Source organism: Fundulus heteroclitus, chromosome 10 (genome assembly GCF_011125445.2).
Source record: "Fundulus heteroclitus isolate FHET01 chromosome 10, MU-UCD_Fhet_4.1, whole genome shotgun sequence".
Classification (NCBI taxonomy): domain Eukaryota; kingdom Metazoa; phylum Chordata; class Actinopteri; order Cyprinodontiformes; family Fundulidae; genus Fundulus; species Fundulus heteroclitus.
This window is the reverse complement of record NC_046370.1, coordinates 6,275,753-6,295,834: the sequence shown is the minus strand read 5'-3', so window position 1 is coordinate 6,295,834 and position 20,082 is coordinate 6,275,753. Positions and strand designations below refer to the sequence as shown.

Genomic DNA, 20,082 nt, shown 5'->3' with positions numbered 1-20,082 from the left:
CACACACGCACACACAGTGGTTTCACACATTTAGCTCCAGAGAAGTCATCGCAGCCATTAGGCAGCGTTGTCATTTCTGCTCGGCTTGCGTCTCTTGTTTTGTACCTTTTGTGCGCCCTCGGGGAGGTAGTTGCTCATTGTAAACAGACGCTGTTGGCATGTCTGTGTTTGTTCGCGTGACGTGTTAGCCTGACCTCTCTCAGCTGGTTGTTGCAGCCTGAATGAAAGTGTGACTCGGAGTGACTCCAAGAGCCAGAGCTGTATCTTTTTTTTTTTTTTTTACTTCTACTTAGGGATAAAAATGCTTTTGACAAGAGCAACAATTAAAGTGTCGACACATTCAGATGAGGTGTTTCTCAGGATCCCACGAGGAATTCTCTCATCTGCATGCTGACCAGAATTAAAAGTAGGTGTTCAGTGGTTCGTGTTTAAAACGCCGTAGAGATTAGTTGGAAGATGAGGGGGTCGTGGCCTCGCGTTGCATGTTCTCCACTGAAGAGTCCTTGAGCTGCACATGGACTTCCTGCCAGCTCCAGAGGGATGCTCTCTGGTTAAATCTCCTCTCTGACCTCTGAATGCAGAAAAGTAAAAAGCAAATAAATACTTCTACCTTCTGGGTTCATTTTTTTTCTGATGTGTAATGTTTTTTTTCCCCCCCTTTATTTATGTGTGCCTAGAACCGCAAAGTTCATTAAGCAAAAATGATATCGCTGCTGCTTTTAAAGCGTTGTTGACATTAATGTCCTGAAACATGTTGTGCTATTTGGGGTACTAACGTGTCAAAGGGCTCATCACCTTTCACATGTTGTGGCATTTCAATCCTGCGGCTTTTGTTTTTGCAGCTCTGGATGGCCGAGCCCACACTGCTGAAAGCTGTAGGACACAAATTTCATTTCTGTTTCAACTTTTCTGACGGACCACTCACTACCGGGGATTAAACTTTTTCTCCCACACGTTTGCTGCTGAGAAATCCAGCATGTTCAGTTTCACGAGCTAGATGGTATATCTCAAAAACCTGTTGGCAGAAGCCAGACACGTTGCAGCAAGATGCTGTCTTCCTCAAAGTCGCCACAAAGCTGTGGCTCCTCAAGGGGTGGCATGGAGCCCGCTGCTGAAAATAGCTTCTTTCCTGTTGCCTGGGTTACAGGGTCCCGCCACTTGACATGGAGGATGCTTGAACAATTTGGGTTCTTTAGAAAAGACAATGGTCAACCCAAAGTGAAAGCACTTGCACTGGCTTTGTAATCAAGGACTTGCATACAGCAGCTGGTCTCTTGTCTCTGATCAGTGCATAAAAAAAAAGCATTGTGGTGCATAGAGAAGCTGCTCTCTTTTCACATTGCTGTCTTGAGCCTGCAGCAGGTGGAGGTGGCTGGATGTTGTGCCTTGCAAAAAAACATTTGCGAGACTAACTTTTTCACATTTCATGATGTAACGGCCTCAGATTTCAGTGTATTCTATTGAGATTGTATCTGACAGACCAGCTCACAGAAGCACATTTGCTACTAAGCATTGAACTGAAACCCTTGCACTGCAGCTCTGGCTGTACATTATCCTGCTGAACAGGTAACCTGCGCATACTTTTGCAGCCATTTACAGGATTAACCTGTATTAAGCTCAATCCATCTTCCCATCAACCTTGATCTGCTTCCCTGCCCCTTATGATGAGAAGCATCCCCACAGCATGATGCTGCCACCACCATGTTCACTTTTGGGATTATGTGTAACATGGTGTGATGTTAGCTTTATCTCTTGGAGAATCAGTTTAGAATCAAAAGTCTTTATGTAACCATAATGACTTTTTATGGTGATGCACTGACTCAGAATTCACACATGACACACAGACAATTCAATAAAATTTTATTTATATAGCACCAGTTCACAACACATGCCATCTCAAAGCACTTTACAAAGTAAAATTCAATCAAATTGGACAGATTGGTCAAAAAGTTTCCTCTCTAAGGAAACCCAGCAGATTGCATCCAAGCAACATTCACTTTTCACGAAAAGACCGTAGAGCCACAGGGACAGTCATCTGCATTGTTGATGGCTTTGCAGCAATCCCTCAGACTGAGCATGCATGAAGCGACAGTGGAGAGGAAAACTCCCCTTTCACAGAGAGGGAAAACCTCCAGCAGGACCAGAACCAGGCTCGCGGTCATCTGTTACGACCCACAGGGGGTTAGAGAAGACAGAGCAGAGACACAAAAGCACAGAAGCATACATTGATCCAGGAATCCTTTCTATGTTAGAAAAGGTGATGGCAGATGATCAAACCCCCTGGATGGTGTCACGGCTAACAGAATGCCAGACCACTGGGAAGAGAAAAAAGAGAGAGAACAAAAAGTAAAAAGTTGAAATCACAACAAATAATGCAAATCATAGAAGTAAATGTTAAAGTTGAATATACCGACACTTCCTGAGAAGCAAAAACAGTGTAAATAAACCTTTGCATCAGCTAAAACTTAAATATTCAACTCAAAAAAGACATAGCTGTCACTTTACAGAACAATATAAAATACTTTGCAATTGCATGAATGTATCAAACAAAACACTCCCTGAGAAGTTAAAAAGTGTGCAAATAATCTTTAGAAAAATTTGAGATGTTCAAGTTAATTGATGTTCAAGTCAAAACAGAAGTCAATTTACAGGATGACCTAAACTAATGTACAATTGTATCAATGTACCCAACAAGCAGCTGATCAGGTTTATCAGGGTTCATAGATAAAAGTAGCTGGGTATCATCAGCAAAGCTATAAACTTTTCCCCCAGGCCTTCAAATAATTTTACCAAGTCTAAGCATATATAAAGTGACTTAAATTAATAGAGAGAATTTGATTTCAGGCTGTCAGTCCGGAATGCATTCAATCAGGACTGCAAGTAACATCGGCAATACTTGTTGGCTTAACAGAACAATTGCAACTTGACCGATAGCAACACATTCCTAAAAACATCCCTCTTTTTTTTTTCTTTTTTTTTTTTTTTTAGATGTGTGGTCCATGCTAGTCTCCCACCGCCATTCCCTGTTTATTACAGCCAGCCAACTTCTGCTTCTGACGCAATTGCTCTTTCATAGCCCTTTTTAATTTGTTCCAAACCAGTAGGTCGAAGCGAGCCTTTTTCAAATTTTCATTTTTGGGACATTTGAAAATGTCGCTTCAAATTTGCATGACAGTTGAATGGAAACATGGCTACTGTGGTTAACTGAAATCTTAAAGGCTGAACAAACTACTTTGTAACCAGTCTGATGATTTCAATGACTTTATTTCCCATATATTCTTGAATACCTTTAGATCGGCTATGATGTGTAGTTTTCTGGCTTTTACACATTTTTAAAAGGAGTAATACATAAAAATAGAGAGATTTATCACTGCAAAAAGGGAACTAAAAGTAAGTAACATTTTCTTGAAATGAGTGTATTTTCCTTGATTTGAGTAGGTGAATAAAACTATTTGCCAGTGGAATGAGTATTTTATCCCTAAAATAAATAATTAGATATATTGCATTTGAAATAAGAAGATGGATATGAATTGTTCAGATTTTAAGTGCAAAAAATGTTTTACATTGGCAAATAGTCTTATTTATTTGCTCAAAGCAAAGAGAAATTCACTCATTTAAAGAAAAAAAATCTTTAGTTCCCTTTTTGCAGTGATCTAAGAATTTTGTTTTACAAAACAATAATATCCAAAAATAAATGTATAGATGTTTCTTTTTTTTTTTTTTTTTTTTTTTTACATATTGCTGTTTGCATTCTCTCCACACTGTAGTATAAACATGACACAAGAAGGAGATTGCTAAGGTTTCTACATGTGGACAGGGCTGTGTTAAAATTAATAAAACCAAAGCAGTTTTAAGTCAATTGTAATACCTTCTCAATTGTAAAAATCAAAGAAATGAATCATGCAAACCCGCTCCCAGCAACACCTTTTCAGCGCAGTTAAAATGTCACAACAGTTCATGAAGCACCTTTGATGAATGCTATTCTGTGTTCCTTTCTTGATTCCTCAAAGGAAATGTGTGTCATTCAGTGTGCCTGCCTGCTTTTGTGTTTGTCACATGAAGACATATTGATAAATACCTGAATGTTCATATTTGTTGTGTCTTGATCTCAAAGGAGGTTTAATGGTCAAAGGTCAGGCTTGGCATCTAACATTTCACTAGCATTCCTAGGCTGAAAGCCTATAGTGTAATATGCGTTACATGCCTCCTATACGCCCATTCCCACCTCCCCAAACTCCTTTACACAACCTACCCAGCAGCGTTTTCACGCTGACAGCAGTTCTCATGCTGTGGAATGGCCCAACCACCCTGCAGCTGCAGGCAAAGATAAGGAGCGGGTTTATTTTCTCCTAAATTCTCCTGTTAAAAGGCAACCAGAAAGGAAGACAGAGAGGACTGTCACACTGCACCTCTTTGAGGTTTATTGTGACCCAGCTGATGAACGGGTCCTAATGAGACCAAAGCTCAGCAGCCAGACGGCAGAGGATAGCTGAACCTGCCTGTTGTTGCTGAAAAAAAGCAAAAAACTAGCTGTGCTTTTGAAACCAGTTTGCAAAGTTTGAAGCGTTTGAAATGTCCAAAGTGCTCAGATGAGAAAGTTGAGTCCCCAGGTGGATGTTTTTTTTTTTCTTTCTTTTGAGCAAGAATCTGAAATAAACTGCTTTTAATGTTCAGGTCTCCACCTTGGATGGCAGCTCCACCTCCATCAGTGTGTGAATTTAGGTGTGAGTGGGTGTGAGGCTTTGTGAAGCACTTTGCTATGTTCTTGGGATATAGCTGCCACGTAGCTGCAGTGCTTCCAGCTTTCGAAGCTCAAATCCAAAGGACACCAATACTTTTCCTTCGAATGCTTAAAAATGTATGTTCAAGCATAGAATTTGCATATGTATCACTCTAAATTGTATGAATCGGCTTTGTAATCACTAATTAGACGTACTTTGGTTCAGATCGGTGACCTTTCCCACCCCTCAAGGCCAAGCCTCATTGTGTTGTCCCTGATCTGACCCAGTAACTGATTACATGCTGCTGGGTGGTAATTAGCTGCTGGCCAAGCTTCAATGGCTTTCATCTGTCATTTATACACGGAGGAACTCGCATCCTCCATTGACACGATCCAGGCTCCGCGTGGTTAGCTACAGCAGTAGCATGTAGCATCATCGTGTCAGATTATAGTTGTTGCGAGTCAGCACAGATGTGTAATTAAGGAAGCTGGTGCAGCTGAGCGGACACTCGAAGCAATATCCCTGAGAGGATTACAGCACGAGAATGGAGGAGTTGTCACAATGAAACATGCACACAGTAACACACACTCAAGCCGTTCATCAAGTGGTTCATGTGGGGACTGTATGGGTTGTTCGCTGAGTTACAAGAGGAGAAATATGTATGCTGCTGTAGAAAAAAAATATCCATTGATAGTGGGAAAAAATCTCATATCATACAATTATGTCACAAGGCTCTGCGTGTTTTTCCCTTCTTCTTTGGTGTGATACAGTTTTGTGTCAACACATACAGTCTGCAAATATGCAAGTTTATATACAGGGAGGCTATTTTCTTGCAAAAGCTAAAAAACATCTGCCCTGCCCCAAGAACCCTCAAAGCACTTTACTAGAGCCATGGTCCTCCAATCATTGTGGGCAACTTGGAGTTAAGTCCCCAGGGGCACATTGGACATGTGACAGGAGGATGCTAGAATCGAAATGGTAAATGGCTTGTACTTGTGTAGCACTTTAACTAGTCCGACAACCCCAAAGCGCTTCAGTCATTCACCCACTCACACCCTGACGTTGGTGAGCTATGTTCGTAGCCACAGCTGCCATGGGACAGAAGTGAGGCGCCACGGGCCTCTCTGACCACTGCCAGCAGGCAATTCGGGTAAAGTGTCTGCCAAAACGTCTGAGACAGTCGGAGCGGGGGATCAAACCGGCAATCCGTCAATTGTAGGACGAACTCCCTAACTCCTGGGCCCCTGTCGAACCCACAACTACTCTACCCACTGAGCCACAGCTGTCCTCAATGCATAATATATAATACAGCATATTTTCTGACATTACCCAGTAAGTTCCCAGAAGGTCACCAGAAAGTTCTGGAAAGTATCTTTTAAAGCTCTGTAGATACCTGATAAATTGTGAAAGGTTCCATGAAAGTGCCAGAAACGTCTTGGTAAGTTTTGAAACGCACCAGGCGAGTTCTAGGAAAATTCCTGATAATGGGCTCACCACACAGGGAGCAACGTCGCGTGTGAAATTTCGAGCTCGTAAACGTGAAGGTACAGACGTGGGCTTGCAACTCGAGACAAGAAAGTTGAACAATGTTCAACTGTTGTCACCGTCGCATGGCACTACAGCCATTTATCTGGTTCAGCTATGAGGTCCGCCCTTAAAATGAAAAGATTCTCCAGGCTGTTTCCTTGTCTCTAATGTAGGATGAACCCGGTTGTATCTTCCTTGTCGGTGACGAGCTATTTTGAAAATATCAAAAGCCCTCCATATCTCATAACCAATATAATCTCTGGGAAACAAACCAATCCAACAGCGCGATTTGAAAAGCTGCCGACATGGTCGCTTCCCTTGTGTTGGGTCTCTACGGTGGTGGTGATGAAAGCCATTAGCCGCTTTTATTGGTCACTCCTTGTGTGTTGAGCCCATTAGTTTCATGGAAGTACCTGGAAAGTATCTATAAGCTTACACGATCCGTGTTTGTGTTTTTTGAGAATCAGTTCTGTTTGTATTTGTATTATTTTATGGTTGCCTATTATTGTCATCTTGGGTTTTCCATATATCTCTCATTCCTCGTGTTGTCATCTTGCCTGTATTCTGTTTAGATCCCGCTGTATTTATTTATGTGTTTACAACTTACCTTCCCTCAGTTCCCTGCTTAAGTTCTGTATTCCACTGATTATTCTCACTTGCTTTCCATCTCATCAATTCCCCCTCCTTTGTATTTAAGCTCCCTGGTTTCTATGTTTATTGCTGGATTTCTCGGTAACCCTCACACTGATTCTGTGTTCTTGTTCTCCTTGTGACAGGAAGTTCCTTTTTTGGTATAAAATCCTTTCATCACACACCTGACAATGTCAACTCATTTTGATCCTCTCTATCCACATGACATGAGGTTCTGTAAAGCACGTGATAAATTCCATAAACGTTACCGTTGATAGGCTATATAATGTAATGCTGCCTTGGTTTGCAAACAATTTCAATATGATCAAAGTTCACAAATTGCATATTATCTTGCAGCCTACCATTGTATCAGTAGCATATAAACTTACAATTACTCATAGGAAACCATTCTTTTTTTGTTCTTTTCTCTCAATAAACTCCCAATCAATGCTTCTTCTTGTTTCAGTTTTTCCCTTTCAGGGGTCTCCTCAGCAAGCTATCTGTCTCCATCTAACCTTGTATTCTGCCTCTTCTTTCACACCAATCACCCTCTGAATTCCTTGTTATTGCCCCTGTTCTGCTGTGTGTCTGAGAGCAACCTGTTTGGGTCTGGTCTCCTTGAATGCAAACGAGGCACGGCATTCATTTTCTGCTTTCCTAAAGACTCCAAGTACACAACAAAATGTATTTAAGGGCTAAAAAAGCAGATTTTGAATATGTCCCCTAGAAATCTTTTTATTTGGTTAAACTGCATACAAAATGTCCTGCCAGAAATTACTTAAATCTTTCTAAGTATTCAGTAGAAAAATCTTTTTTGGCTTTAAAACAATCAAGCCATCTTTAATTACTGATAATTTTTTTTACCTGCTTACTCTGATTTTTTGTTTAGTGATCTATCTTTGCTAATAAGCTCCAAGTCTTCAAAGCTTGAAGGCCTCCTTGTCATCACCCTAATCTTTTGTTTCCCTCCACAGCCACTCCAAAACATTGTTACTCCCAATAAGAAAAAAGATGATGGTAAATTTGAAAGAATAATCTTTACCCAAGTCCGCTAGGGATATGACAATTTTTGGGCTTAATTGTGATTTCCCCCGACAGGTTGGATGTCCCCGTTAACTCCAGCCATTAATCTTCTTTTTGGTCTCTGGCAGTTTCAGCCTCAACACCTTTCTACCGATGTCCTCACTATCGCTCCTCTGTACATGTCCAAAGCATCTTAGTCTCACCTCTCTAAATCTCTTACCAAAACATCTAACATGGTATGCCCCTCTGATGTACTCATTCCTGATCCTATTCATCCTCATCACTCCCAATGAGACCCTTAACATCTTCATCTCTGCTACCGCCAGGTCTGCATTCTGTCTCTTCCTCAGTGCCACTGTCTCTACACCAGACAACAATGCTGGTCTCACCACCGTCTTATACACAGTTCCTTTTATTCCCACTGAAAACCCCTTATTAATGCTTAATCAAGGAAAAGAAAATTTTGGGCCTCGAATTAGCGTGACTTTTTCTGCCTTTATGATAGTTCATAATTCTTTCCAATTCTTCATTAACCAAATGGTGGGAAACTAGTGTTATTAGAGCACAAAATGCCTTGCTAAATTAAGTCAGTTGTTGTAGTTGTGTAGGGTCAGTGTTACAGAAGAGCCAACTTCAGAATATCAGGCTGTCGTAGATAATACCCTAATTGCACTACTGCATATTTGCCTAGTGTTTCAACAGTACATGAAGATATCTTACCATGAATAAATAACGATCCAGTATCACCTTTCTGCATATGTGAGATTGTACCATACATAATTAGATCTCCTACTGTTTCAGGCTGCCAAGGAGTCTTTGTACATGTATGGTATGAGTGTTGTAGTATATACCTCAGATATAAGCTACAGTATGGAAACACCATAAATTAAATGTAAAGATCAAAGCAATGACCCAATAACAGCATAAACCGGTCTCATGTTACACTATGCAGCTGTTCTGTCTGCACTGAGGAAGATTAACTCTCACTGGCATGCCAAATGCTTGGAGTGGCTGACATGGCCAAAGGGTTGGATCCCTTTTCTTATTAATTCAGATAATTATTATCTGACTACTTGAGAGCACTTAGAGACTGTGTACAGGGTGTTAAACTTTCATGTGTTGATGTTCCAAGATGTGAGGTTCCCCAAAATTCTCTTCATTGCTTTACATTTGGACCCATGTTACATACACCAATGTGGCAGATATATGGTATATATATGGTACTTTGTTCATATATGAACAAAGTTCCAACATGATTTACAGAAATTTGGACACAATTAATGCTTGTAAAATTGTTTTATTCTACATAATAATCTATTTTTTAAGAAGAAAAGCTTACTAAGATTATTTGATTTTGAACAATCACTTTGTTCTCAAAAATAGCAAGTGTTGATTTGCAGTCTAGTAACAAGAAATCCTTAAATTAGTTACGGGTTAATTGCTTAAGACCATAGGTAAGTTGTTAATAATTATTTGATGCAACCAAATAAAAGCTTTTAACTTTTTTTAATCAAACAGTGTCCTGTCATTTACATTATCCTCAAACTCAAACAGAAAACTTAACCTGAGACTTAATGTCTGAAAAGCAGAGATTTCAGGCATACCATATGGAACAAATCTGATTGATGCATGGGTGTTTATTAAGCATTTTTGGGAATAGAGTGGAGGTTCACATTCCGATTGAACAACACCAAACTAGCTGCCAATGCTGCAATCGATAGCTTTAGTATAAAGCAAATAAAGTTTCATACCTAACTCCAATTGTGAATCTCAGAATGTTGACAGAATTTCTCCGTCCATACTTTCTAAGCTTTCAAAGAAGAATGGGGGCAAAAAGCAATGTATTCTCTAGATGTGCAATTCAGACAGAGACCTGGCCTACCCCAGAAGACTTGCAGCTGCATCAAAAGGTCATTTTTCAAAGTATTAACTCAGGGGGACTGAATACAAATACATGCAACGCTTTTAAGATTTTGTTTTATGAGATTTGCCAAAAACTGCAAATATTTACATTCCACAAATCTCTAGTGCTCTGGCTTACACACAATTTAAACAAAATACGAAATCAAGAAAACAAGCCCTGTAAAGATTTCTGCATTGTACTTTTTATTAGCTAATTTTCTAACTACATCGAGTACAATAAAAATATTTGCTATATAAAAACATTTTTGCAGCATTTTTTTTTAACTTATAACTGTGTTTTCTCAGTTCTATGTATCTATTGTCTAATGATTGTTATTTTGTTAACTAACGCCAGCATGAATCTTATTTACACCTTCTCCTGTTCAAACCTTCATAAACTCAATAAAATGCAATAGTCAATATTGAAATTAGTTTGTATATCAGTGCAGATCACCACTAACTGGACCCTTGAGAGGTGATCATTTCTCACAACCAGACCCTCACCATTTTTAGCCTCACTGGCAGATGGGTTTTGCTCAGGTTTAATTTAAAAATTATTGTATGAATGATAGTTCACTGGCTCAAGCTCAGAGCTACAGTGGTTAATCTTATCTGGAGTGTAAAGCATCGTGCTCAGCATAACTCCGAACTGAGCACAAAAGTTTGGAAAACTCTTGTAGTTATAACACACAGTGATTTATGGGTACACCTTTTCTTGACCTGTTTAAAGGACCAATTTAACTTGCTGAGCAGAGATGTAACTATTCTTAGGTGAACATTACGTAAGGCCGAGATGAATGCAGCTTCTCCTCAGCACATGCTGGCTCACCGAGCTGTGGTGTGAATGCACGGGAATTTATAGAACATAAAAAGAGGGCATGCTTTTTTCGCAGCCCTTCTTTCTGAGGGCGCATCTCATTCAGTCATTGTTTCTGGGGCAATCCTTATTCTGAACATGCAGTGTATGAAGTGAAGAAAACATGTTTAGAGAGTTGTTACTGTTTTCTCTCATACTAAAGATTTTTGACACAAGAACTGTGGGCAGTTTCCCAGAGTTACAATATGGGGGGAATGGGGGCGGTGAAAATATTCACTACCTTTTTATGTCTCAGTTGTGCCCTGAATGAGTTTTGAATTGCTCATTTTCATGTTCAGTCTGCGCTAACTCAGGAAAGCTCAGTATGGCCTACTTGAAAGGCTTGTAGCTTGTCAGTGACATCCATCCCTCCATTCCGTTGTTATCCAAGATTGGGTTGCGAGAGCGACAGGTCCAGGAGGGAAACCCTGATATACTCCCTATCGACAGCTCATTGTGGGGGATCCCAAGATGTTCCCAGGCCAGACGGGATAAATGGTCCCATCAGTGAGTTCTGGGTCTGCCCTGAGGTCAGGTGGTCGGTGACAGCATGTTTATATAGCTTACTTGTGGCGTCGCAGGAACAGGCATCTTATTTCAGCAGCTCCCATCCCGTTCTGAGTTTTTTCTTTATTTTCCTACCTATTCTTTTTTTTTAGCCATGTTGTGTGTTTCTGTTTTTTGCACCTTGCCTGTAAACATGACAGAGCAGATCATTTAGACAACTTTGTTTTTCTTTTCTTTTTTTTATCACAATTGTGTTCGGAGATCAGCTATTAGCTTACTGTAGCTCTGCTTTGCCGCCTCGCACTGAGCGACCTGATATTCCCCACGAGCTGAGAAAGAAGAGATGCAAGAACCGCACCGGCATGGAGAAGGTACAGACTCCTCATCCTGTCCATCATCATGGAAAATGTCTGATCGCTTCCTAATAAAGTAGATTAATCGGCGGCATTTACCCAGCATCAGCTTGGTTATCTTCACTGAAATCTATCTACCGTGGGAATTTACACGTTCTTGCAATAACAGGGTATGATCCACCTTTTGCCAATGTTGCAGGGGCCTGCAATGTCATCCACACTGTTACCAGCAGACCCAAAATGCAGCATGCCCGGGCCCTGTTTCTGATTCCTGCTTCCTGTGCTCCAGTCTTCCTGATTTCACCCATTATGTCGCCTCCTGGTGAGGTCTTCATTGGAACCACTGCCACCTGCCTACCAGCCTGTTATCTGGGTGGAGGATGTCATATGTTGGCTCTTGATACCTGCATGGAGCTCTGACCCACCCGAAGAAGCTTGGAAGCTCTCTTGTGATCATGTTCTTAGATTTCTACAGCGCTTTCGATACCATCCAGCCAGGACTCCAGAGGGAAGAGCTGCAGCTGTCAGGAATGGAGAACCAACTTTCCATGTAGATACTGGACTACCTCACTGACCGCCCACAGGACACAGGGCCGTGTCTCTGACAGGCTGATGGGGGTCCCTGCAGGGAACTGTACTAGTGCCATTCCTGTTCACCCTCTACACTGCAGACGTCTCCATCTGATCTCCAGGTTGCCACATTCAGAAGTTCTCAGATGACTCTGCCATAGCCTTATCACAGGTGAGCACGACTCAGAGCACAGACAGTGGCCACAGGACTTTGTGGATGGGTGCCAGCAGAACCACCTCCTGCGTAGGAGACCGAGAGCCTTGATGCAGGGGGAGCTCCTAAATGGGTCTTTTAAAATTTGTTGGGGCATTAGAAATCTTCTTTGGTGTAGTTTGTTGGAGCAGAAGCTTATCTACAGCTGATAGGACGGGGCTAGAAATACTCACCAGGAAGGCCAGTTCTGTCCCAGGATGGCACCTGACCCAGTGTGAGGGGTTGAAGACAGAAGGACTCTAGCAAAAAATCAGCATCACTCTTAGAGAGTGTCTTCCATCTCATGCATGAACCCTGTGCAGAATTAGAGAGCTCCTTCAGTGACAAGACTGCTGTATTCTAGGTGCACAAAGGAGCTTTATTGTAGGCCCTTCTTCACAGCAATTCTAAGACTTGATACTGCTCCCAAAATGTTAACATGCCTGCTGTTATTTACATTGGTTTTAATTTCCTACTCATTTCAGAAGGATGTGCTTGTAGGGCAGCATCCATGCAAGAACCACCAAAAAACAAAAAACAAAAAAACAAAAAACAGGATGGTAATGTAAATGTTCTCCATATTCAAGTGTGGGGAATATAAAAGCACGCATAGGGATGAAACCTCCCCCGCCTGCTGATGGATCTGACTAATGCCTGTCTCTTTCTGTAATTCCACAGCGACAGTTTAGTTGCTGCTCACTGCACACTCAAAGGTTGTCACTTTGTGAGAAGTTAGAAAAAGAATAAAAACATCCCCCATGGACTGCTTTCTCCACAGCCTGACCAATTACAGTTCTGGATCATGGAAAATGCAGGAGCTGTTTAATACTCTTTCTAGCTCTGCCGGTCTCTCTGTGGAGTCAGCGTAATTAAGAATGATTGTCTCTCTGTCTCTCTGCTTGGCTTTCAGGTAATTTGCACTCTGATGTTTTCTGTGAAGTAGGAATTTAAAGAGTTCGGATAAAATAATAATTACGACTTGGTATGATTGAATATTCCTTAGATATCTGATTACCCCGTAAAATCCAAGGCGTTAATAAGTGATTTAGTTAAACTTTTTAAACGTGCTTCTTAGAACAGACATAGCTTGAAAGAGTCCTCTGTGTTAAATGAAGCTCAACTCAAATGAGGAAAATCCCTTCTTCCAACACATTTAAATTTTAAGCTCAAAAGCAAAGTTGACTACACATGCCAGATTGCGCGTTTCTTTGTTTCATTTAAAAATCTGTCCAAGAAAGCATACTTTTTTTTTCCTAATATTTACTACTTTAAAGATGGTATGCCAGGTAATTTTTCATGGCAAAGTATAAAAATAATAAAAAGTGAATGTGTTTAATATCAAACCAGGTGTGGACGGGGACACAAGTTGTTTTTTTTTAATCACATTATGAGTGACTACAGAGTCATAGTAAATAAATTACAATATAATTGAAAAGTTTATTTATCCCAGTAACTGCAGTCACAAACTGAAACACATTATGCAGATTAATTACACACAGAGTGATGTTTTCAAGTCTTTGTTTTTCTAAATTATGTTGATTTTCTGCTTACGCATAATGAAAACACGACATTTTAGATCATTACACCAGACAAAATAAAATGAATACAGAAATATGTCTAAATGCAATATAAAAGGTTGTCGTTTTTTCCCGTTGTTATGTGCAGCTTCATGGCAAGCAGAATGATGCTCTGGCTGCCGTAGTTATGCCAATCATATTTGCTTTACCAAGGGAGGCATCACAGTGAAACATGATGGCTGCAGCATCATGCTGTGTGCCTGCTTTTCTTCAGTGGGGACAGAGAAGCTGGTCAGAGATGAATGGAAGATTGAGGTAGTTATAGTTGGATGAAAACCTACCAATGGCATGGTTTAGTTCAGCACATGTTCATGTGTTAGAATGGCCCATTCGATGTCTAGACAAGAATCCAGTTGAGAATCTGAAACATTTGCTGAAGTTGGTTTATGGGAACGATTTTTCAAATTGCGATTGGAAAGTTGTGGGTTACATTTCAGCTTTTTTCCCCTGCCACACATTGATGTGGTCTTGAGCAAGGCATCATTCTGTGTATCATCCATGCATCCATCCATGCATCCATCCATCCATCCATCCATCCATCCATCCATCCATCCATCCATCCATCCATCCATCCATCCATCCATCCATCCATCCATCCATTTTCCTACACTCTTTATTCCTTGTGGGGTCGCGAGGGGTGCTGGTGCCTATCTCTAGCTGTCAATGGGCGAGAGGTGGGGTACACCCTGGACAGGTCGCCAGTCTGTCGCAGTACCGTGTATCGGTGTATTAATATAAAGTAGAAATGCACTATGCAAAGGTACTGCTTTAAAAGGCTGAGGTAATCACTAACTTTTCAGACTGAAGAAATCTCTTGGACTTGAAATATTTAAACTAAGAAGAACCTGTCCAGAGGACCTACTGTATTTGTCTAGAAGTTTGCTGTATGATTTTGATGCATTTAAAGGACCCCTGCTATCCAATCTCACTAAACTTGAACTCTTTTGGGCCAAAATTTAAGTCTGCAAATGTGCAAACCTGCCCTGTGATGGACTGGCGACATGTACCCTGCATCTTGTCCAATGAGCCCCCATCAGAACCCTGCAAGGACAAGCAGGTGTAGAAAATGGATAGATTGATGTGCAAACCTGATGGACCACAAAGACTTGCAGCTTTAAATGCTCAGGAAGCATCTCAGGGGGACTCATTACAAATGCATGTCACATTTTCAGAATATATGTATATACATTATTTTAATTTTTGGACAACCATGTCACGTAAAATTTCAATAAAAATAAATGTATTAATAATTAGTCAAAAATGAGTAACATCATCTGTAATGCTAATGACTTTCTAATATATTCTGCCACTGTGCATTTCTACTTTATACCTGCATCTGTAATTGGTAAATAAAAATGGTGTTTACAGACAGTAGCATTATGTATGCAAATTAGGCAAGAATATTACCTGGGAATACAGTTGCCACATGAAACTAAGCTGGTTGCTACTAATTTAACCTTTCAAAAATATTCTAACACTTGTAAATCAATTTTAAGGACTAAATTGTATTATGAACCACTCTAACAACCACCAGCAGGCTTCAACACATCACAAGTAGTTGTTGATATTTTTTCAATGAGCTGACATTCAAACAGTGAACAACCTAACAGCCTGAACATATTCTTCAGTCATGAAAGAAATGTACCAATTTCTGTTTGTGTACAGGACAGTGGTTTGCAAAAATATTCTTGATTTTTAAAAAAAAAAGGGTAAAACATACTTTCAAATTGCTTCCTTCATCTCTAATCAAAGTTCTAACCTGTATTTTAGATAATTAAAATGGAGAGACGTTATGTTATTGTATATTTCATATATAAACTTCCTACTTGTAGATAAATGGCCAAAATGTCTTACAAATAGGCTACCCCTCAGTAACACCAAGTTGCAGCTTATTAATGTCAAATGGTGAGTGAAGAAATCATGATATTCCGAACTAAATATCAAATCTGAGTGCAGCAACCTGGAGTGACTTTGAGGAGATCCCAGAACAAAGGACTGGTGCTGCGTCACAGACATGGTTCAGTAATCTGAAATGTCCATAGTGCTGACAGCAACGCAACAAAAGAAGCAAAGCAAAGAGGACTCTGAGGTGACTAAACAGCAGGCGTCTATTTTTCTGAAAATCACCACATTTTCATTTTAAAGTGCCTGCTGTTACAGTGGAAAGTTTATACAGAGTCATGTACAATAAATTAGTAAAGAGTTCATTTATTTCAGTTATTCAATTGATTGCACATACTTTTCAAACCTTCGTTTCTGCTCATTGTCATTATCTTACAGCTAATGAAAACATGACGTTTAAGATTAAAATGTCCCAGCTGACTAATAAAAACGTTTTAATACAGAAATGAAGGCTTAATAAAAAGCAAGCTACAACCTGCTCAAAAGTTATAACTTTAAAAAAAAAAAAGTACTTTTAATCTGAAGCGCAAGCCTCATCAAAACCCATATTCTTATTAATTAAATATGACTGTATACCTTCAGGGACATGAATGTAACTTTATGGTGGACTTTTAATTATGTTTTTTTTCCATGATGGAGTGATCATCCAACAAGCAAATTAAATGGAAATAAAACATTTAAAAAAATGGGTAAAATACCTGACTTTACTGCATAAATTATTTAATTAGCACAAGGTCAAAATTACACATTCAGGATTAAATATGATATTTGTACACAGCACCTTAAGATTAAGTGAAATGTCTCTCAGTAAGCTACACCATGACCAAATGGTTCATTTAAATTCCCTTCTTTTTTTTTTTTTTTGGCTTTTGAACATGGTTCTTAAATTTCACAGTAGAGATCAAGGCAATTCTAGAAATTTTAACATAGCCTCCTGTATCCATGACACAACCAGCACTGATGTGTGTTTGGTTCCTTGTCCTGTTTGAGTATCTAGTTTGGTCCAATTTCTCATCATCATCCAATTGATTTGAGGTTAAGTAGAAGAATTTGGAGAAGGGGCTCCATTTTCATTTATCTATCCTCCTTGTGCAATGCACCAGCATATTTGGTAGCAAACCCGCCCCACAGCATGATGGCACCACCGTCATGCCTGTTGGTTGGTATAGTTTTTGGTTTGAAAGCTTCACCTTAATTCCTCCAAACATACTTCCTGTGAAAAAAATGGCTCAATCTGGTGTTTAAACCTTTTTCGCGAAGCCAACTAGCTTATTTATCTGTGCAGTTGCAAATGTTGGTTAGTTTGTTAGTCAGTCCCTTCTCGGTCCTAAACAATTTAAAACTTGCTTCATTGTGAACAGGGAGATGTTCCTGCAGTTTGGGATTAAAGTCAGCCTTAGGTTTCACTGGTTACAGTGATTTTTTTTTTTTTTAATCATCCAAATTTTATTTCTTCTGATGGTGAGATTTTGAGTCAGTTAGGTCATCAAAGCTGGTTTTGGGATGGATTTCCAAACCCCTGACCTCAAATCAGCTGATTTAAAAAATGTGTTTAAAGGCTGAGTCTGCAACAGAAACTCAACCAATTTAAATTAACCATTTTAGGTAAGACGGGTAGTCAACTCCCCATCTAAATGATGCTAAATGATGTGCCCAGGGTTCTTCTTCTTCTTCACCAGACCAACTTCTTGACAACTATGAGCAACACAGCTCATTTAATTCTGAAATCATACTGTATTAGACTCCTTTTACTGGTCACCATCAGATGATCAGTAGAAGTTTAATACAACTGACTTATCAAATGCAAAGAAATGTTTTGTGCTCTTAATCCTCTTTATCTTCTCATGTTCCCTTCACAGACAGCAACTTCCTGCTGGGCAATGCCCAGGGCCACCGTGGCTACCCCATCGTTTACTGCTCCGACGGGTTCTGTGAGCTGACGGGCTTCACTCGTACCGAGGTGATGCAGAAGAACTGCACCTGCGGCTTCTTGCACGGTCCTGACACCTGCGAGCACGTGGCCCAGCAGATAGAGAAGGCTCTGGAGGGAAGGGAGGAGTACCAGACCGAGGTCCATTTTTACAAGAAGAACGGTGAGTGCACAGAATTGAGAGACGTTTAGATGTTGGGCAAACTTAGCTTTTTTTTACTTTTATAAGGGCACAGCCTTTATTGTGATCAGTTATGGTTGTTAAACAACTTAATTCTGACTTATAGATTAGAAAATATAATAGGAAGGTCCTTCTAATTGGAAGCTGACTAAAAACAAATTAGGGCTGGTGTAAAACGTTTGCACAGCCGTTTCCACCCTCCATCCCAGCACTTAGAATTACTAGTTTTAAATTCAACTTAAAAGGTTTTGGATCGGGTAACAGCTCCATCATCTTAGTCAATGTGATTCGAACAGTGTAGGTTTTTTTTCTTTGCTTTCAGCATCGAGAAGTGCACATTTATTTTCTGAGGAGACCTGACTGTTTTGGTTGAATTATGGATGCAGAATTTATTATCAGCATGGCCGTGATTCTTTGGAGAGGGATGTTTTCTTCTCAATATTCATAATTATTGTCACAAAACAATCAGATATGCAGAAAGGGAGAATCAGCAAAATATTCTTATAAGCAAGGCTTTTATCTGTGCTGGAAGAAGTGCTCAAGGGCATTAAAGATGCGTTGTGTAAATAAGAGCGCTTCACTTGTTTCCTGAATGCTGATCATGCTTTCTGACTACAGAACAATGCCTTTCTCTTTCGTCTCGAACTGAACTCCCTTCCTGCTGACATTTTACTAATCCTTGAGGGAGTCTTGAGCTGAAAACATGTTCTCATGCATGGGCAGAGAGCATATACCATAGTCGTGGTTAAGCCTCAATGACTGGCACACAGGATTATACTGTATGTGTTCAACAGAAACCTGCAGCCTCAAAGTATTCGGAGCACTAATGGGTTGCAAAACACCCTCTGCAGCTAAATGCATTCTCTTCTAATCTTCTAAAAGCACTTAAAAATAATTCAAACCAACCATAAAAGAGTTCCTGTTGAAGAATTGTGAAGCAGAAAGAAGCATTTTAAAGATTAAAGCCTGAAGAGCAGATGTTCTTAACGCACACTGTAGTCTTCACTGCATGCTGCTTACTTCAGACTACAGAGCTTGCTTCCTTTTTTGCAAAAAACCTCTACAGCCTATAGTGCGGTCTTCCTTTCTTTGCATAATGTACACCAGGCACACAATAGGAGATGTGAAACATCTGGGTAGCAGCAAAGCATCGTTTCTGCACATCTGTCGATGGGCAAACTGGATTCTGGTGAGGTTTCAGGCCTTCCGCCAACACCGTAGCTTACTTTGCCACATTATGCGCGTCAAAACAAGCTCCTGTGTATTTTTTTAAAAACAGCATTTATATACAGCATATTACATAATGTGTAAGGATGTGTGTTGCATCCTTTAAAATGAATAAAAAACTGAAGCTTTGAGAAACAGATTGAGCGAGGGACTAACAGACGCAAGGCCAGAGGGGAACGGGTGGCCAAGCCCCCATGGGAAACTATATTTTCCTTTTAGATCCAATCTAAGCAGATATCTTTGCACAAAATAGATCCCAGATAAACCAGTGAAAGCTTGAAAAAACAGACACAAGTAGAAAAGCAACTAAATGCTGCATCATGTCAAAATTGGAGTAATTCACATAAAATCCTCTAGAAATTACACCTGCTTTGTAGACCCATGCCCTGCTTAATCTGATTTCTCTTCAATATCTGTACATAAAGAGTTATGCTTACTGGATACGTTTAGATTGAGCTGATTTATAGCTTTTCTAAAAAAAACAAAAAAAAAAAACAATGTCCAAACTTACAGAGTTGTTCTCTCTGTATTATTGAAACTCTACATTACAGTAAAAACCTCCTGGTGATGGGACAGAAGTAGAAAACCCAACTCAAAAGAAATGTTGAGTTGGGTTAATAATAATGTCTTATTAACCTTACTCCGTCTAAAATAGCTTACTGCTCTCTCAACATATTTAAGTGAAAAAAGCACAAATTTTATTGGTATGAGTTGACTGTTCAATTAATCATTCATTTATTGCAACTAAGAAGAGGCTATAGCAACCTTTTGGTCATAAAATATCATTAATTATTTCCACCAGGACCAGAAACAACATCGTGTCGCTTGTAAGAGAAAGCAGTTGGGGTTACACAGCTCTGCAGTTAAATATTTACTTCTAATTCAAAGTAAAGATAAAATGGCTACAAAGTTTACATTTAAAACTGTCTTCAGCGTATTACATCAACAAATAGCATGATTAGCATGGTTAGCATGGTTAGCAT

General features: G+C 39.8%; 1 protein-coding gene across 2 annotated transcripts in view; it reads left to right on the top strand.

The window, feature by feature from the left end:
- Positions 1 to 20,082, top strand: part of kcnh4b (potassium voltage-gated channel, subfamily H (eag-related), member 4b) — a 67,260-nt gene that overhangs the window by 1,230 nt on the left and 45,948 nt on the right. The window contains exon 2 of one of the 2 annotated variants that reach the window (XM_012882385.3): positions 17,621 to 17,854. In XM_012882385.3, coding sequence (XP_012737839.2) covers positions 17,621 to 17,854 — 234 coding nt within the window. Of the gene's footprint in view, positions 1 to 17,620; positions 17,855 to 20,082 lie in introns of those variants that run through there. The other variant, XM_021308515.2, reaches the window with a different exon arrangement.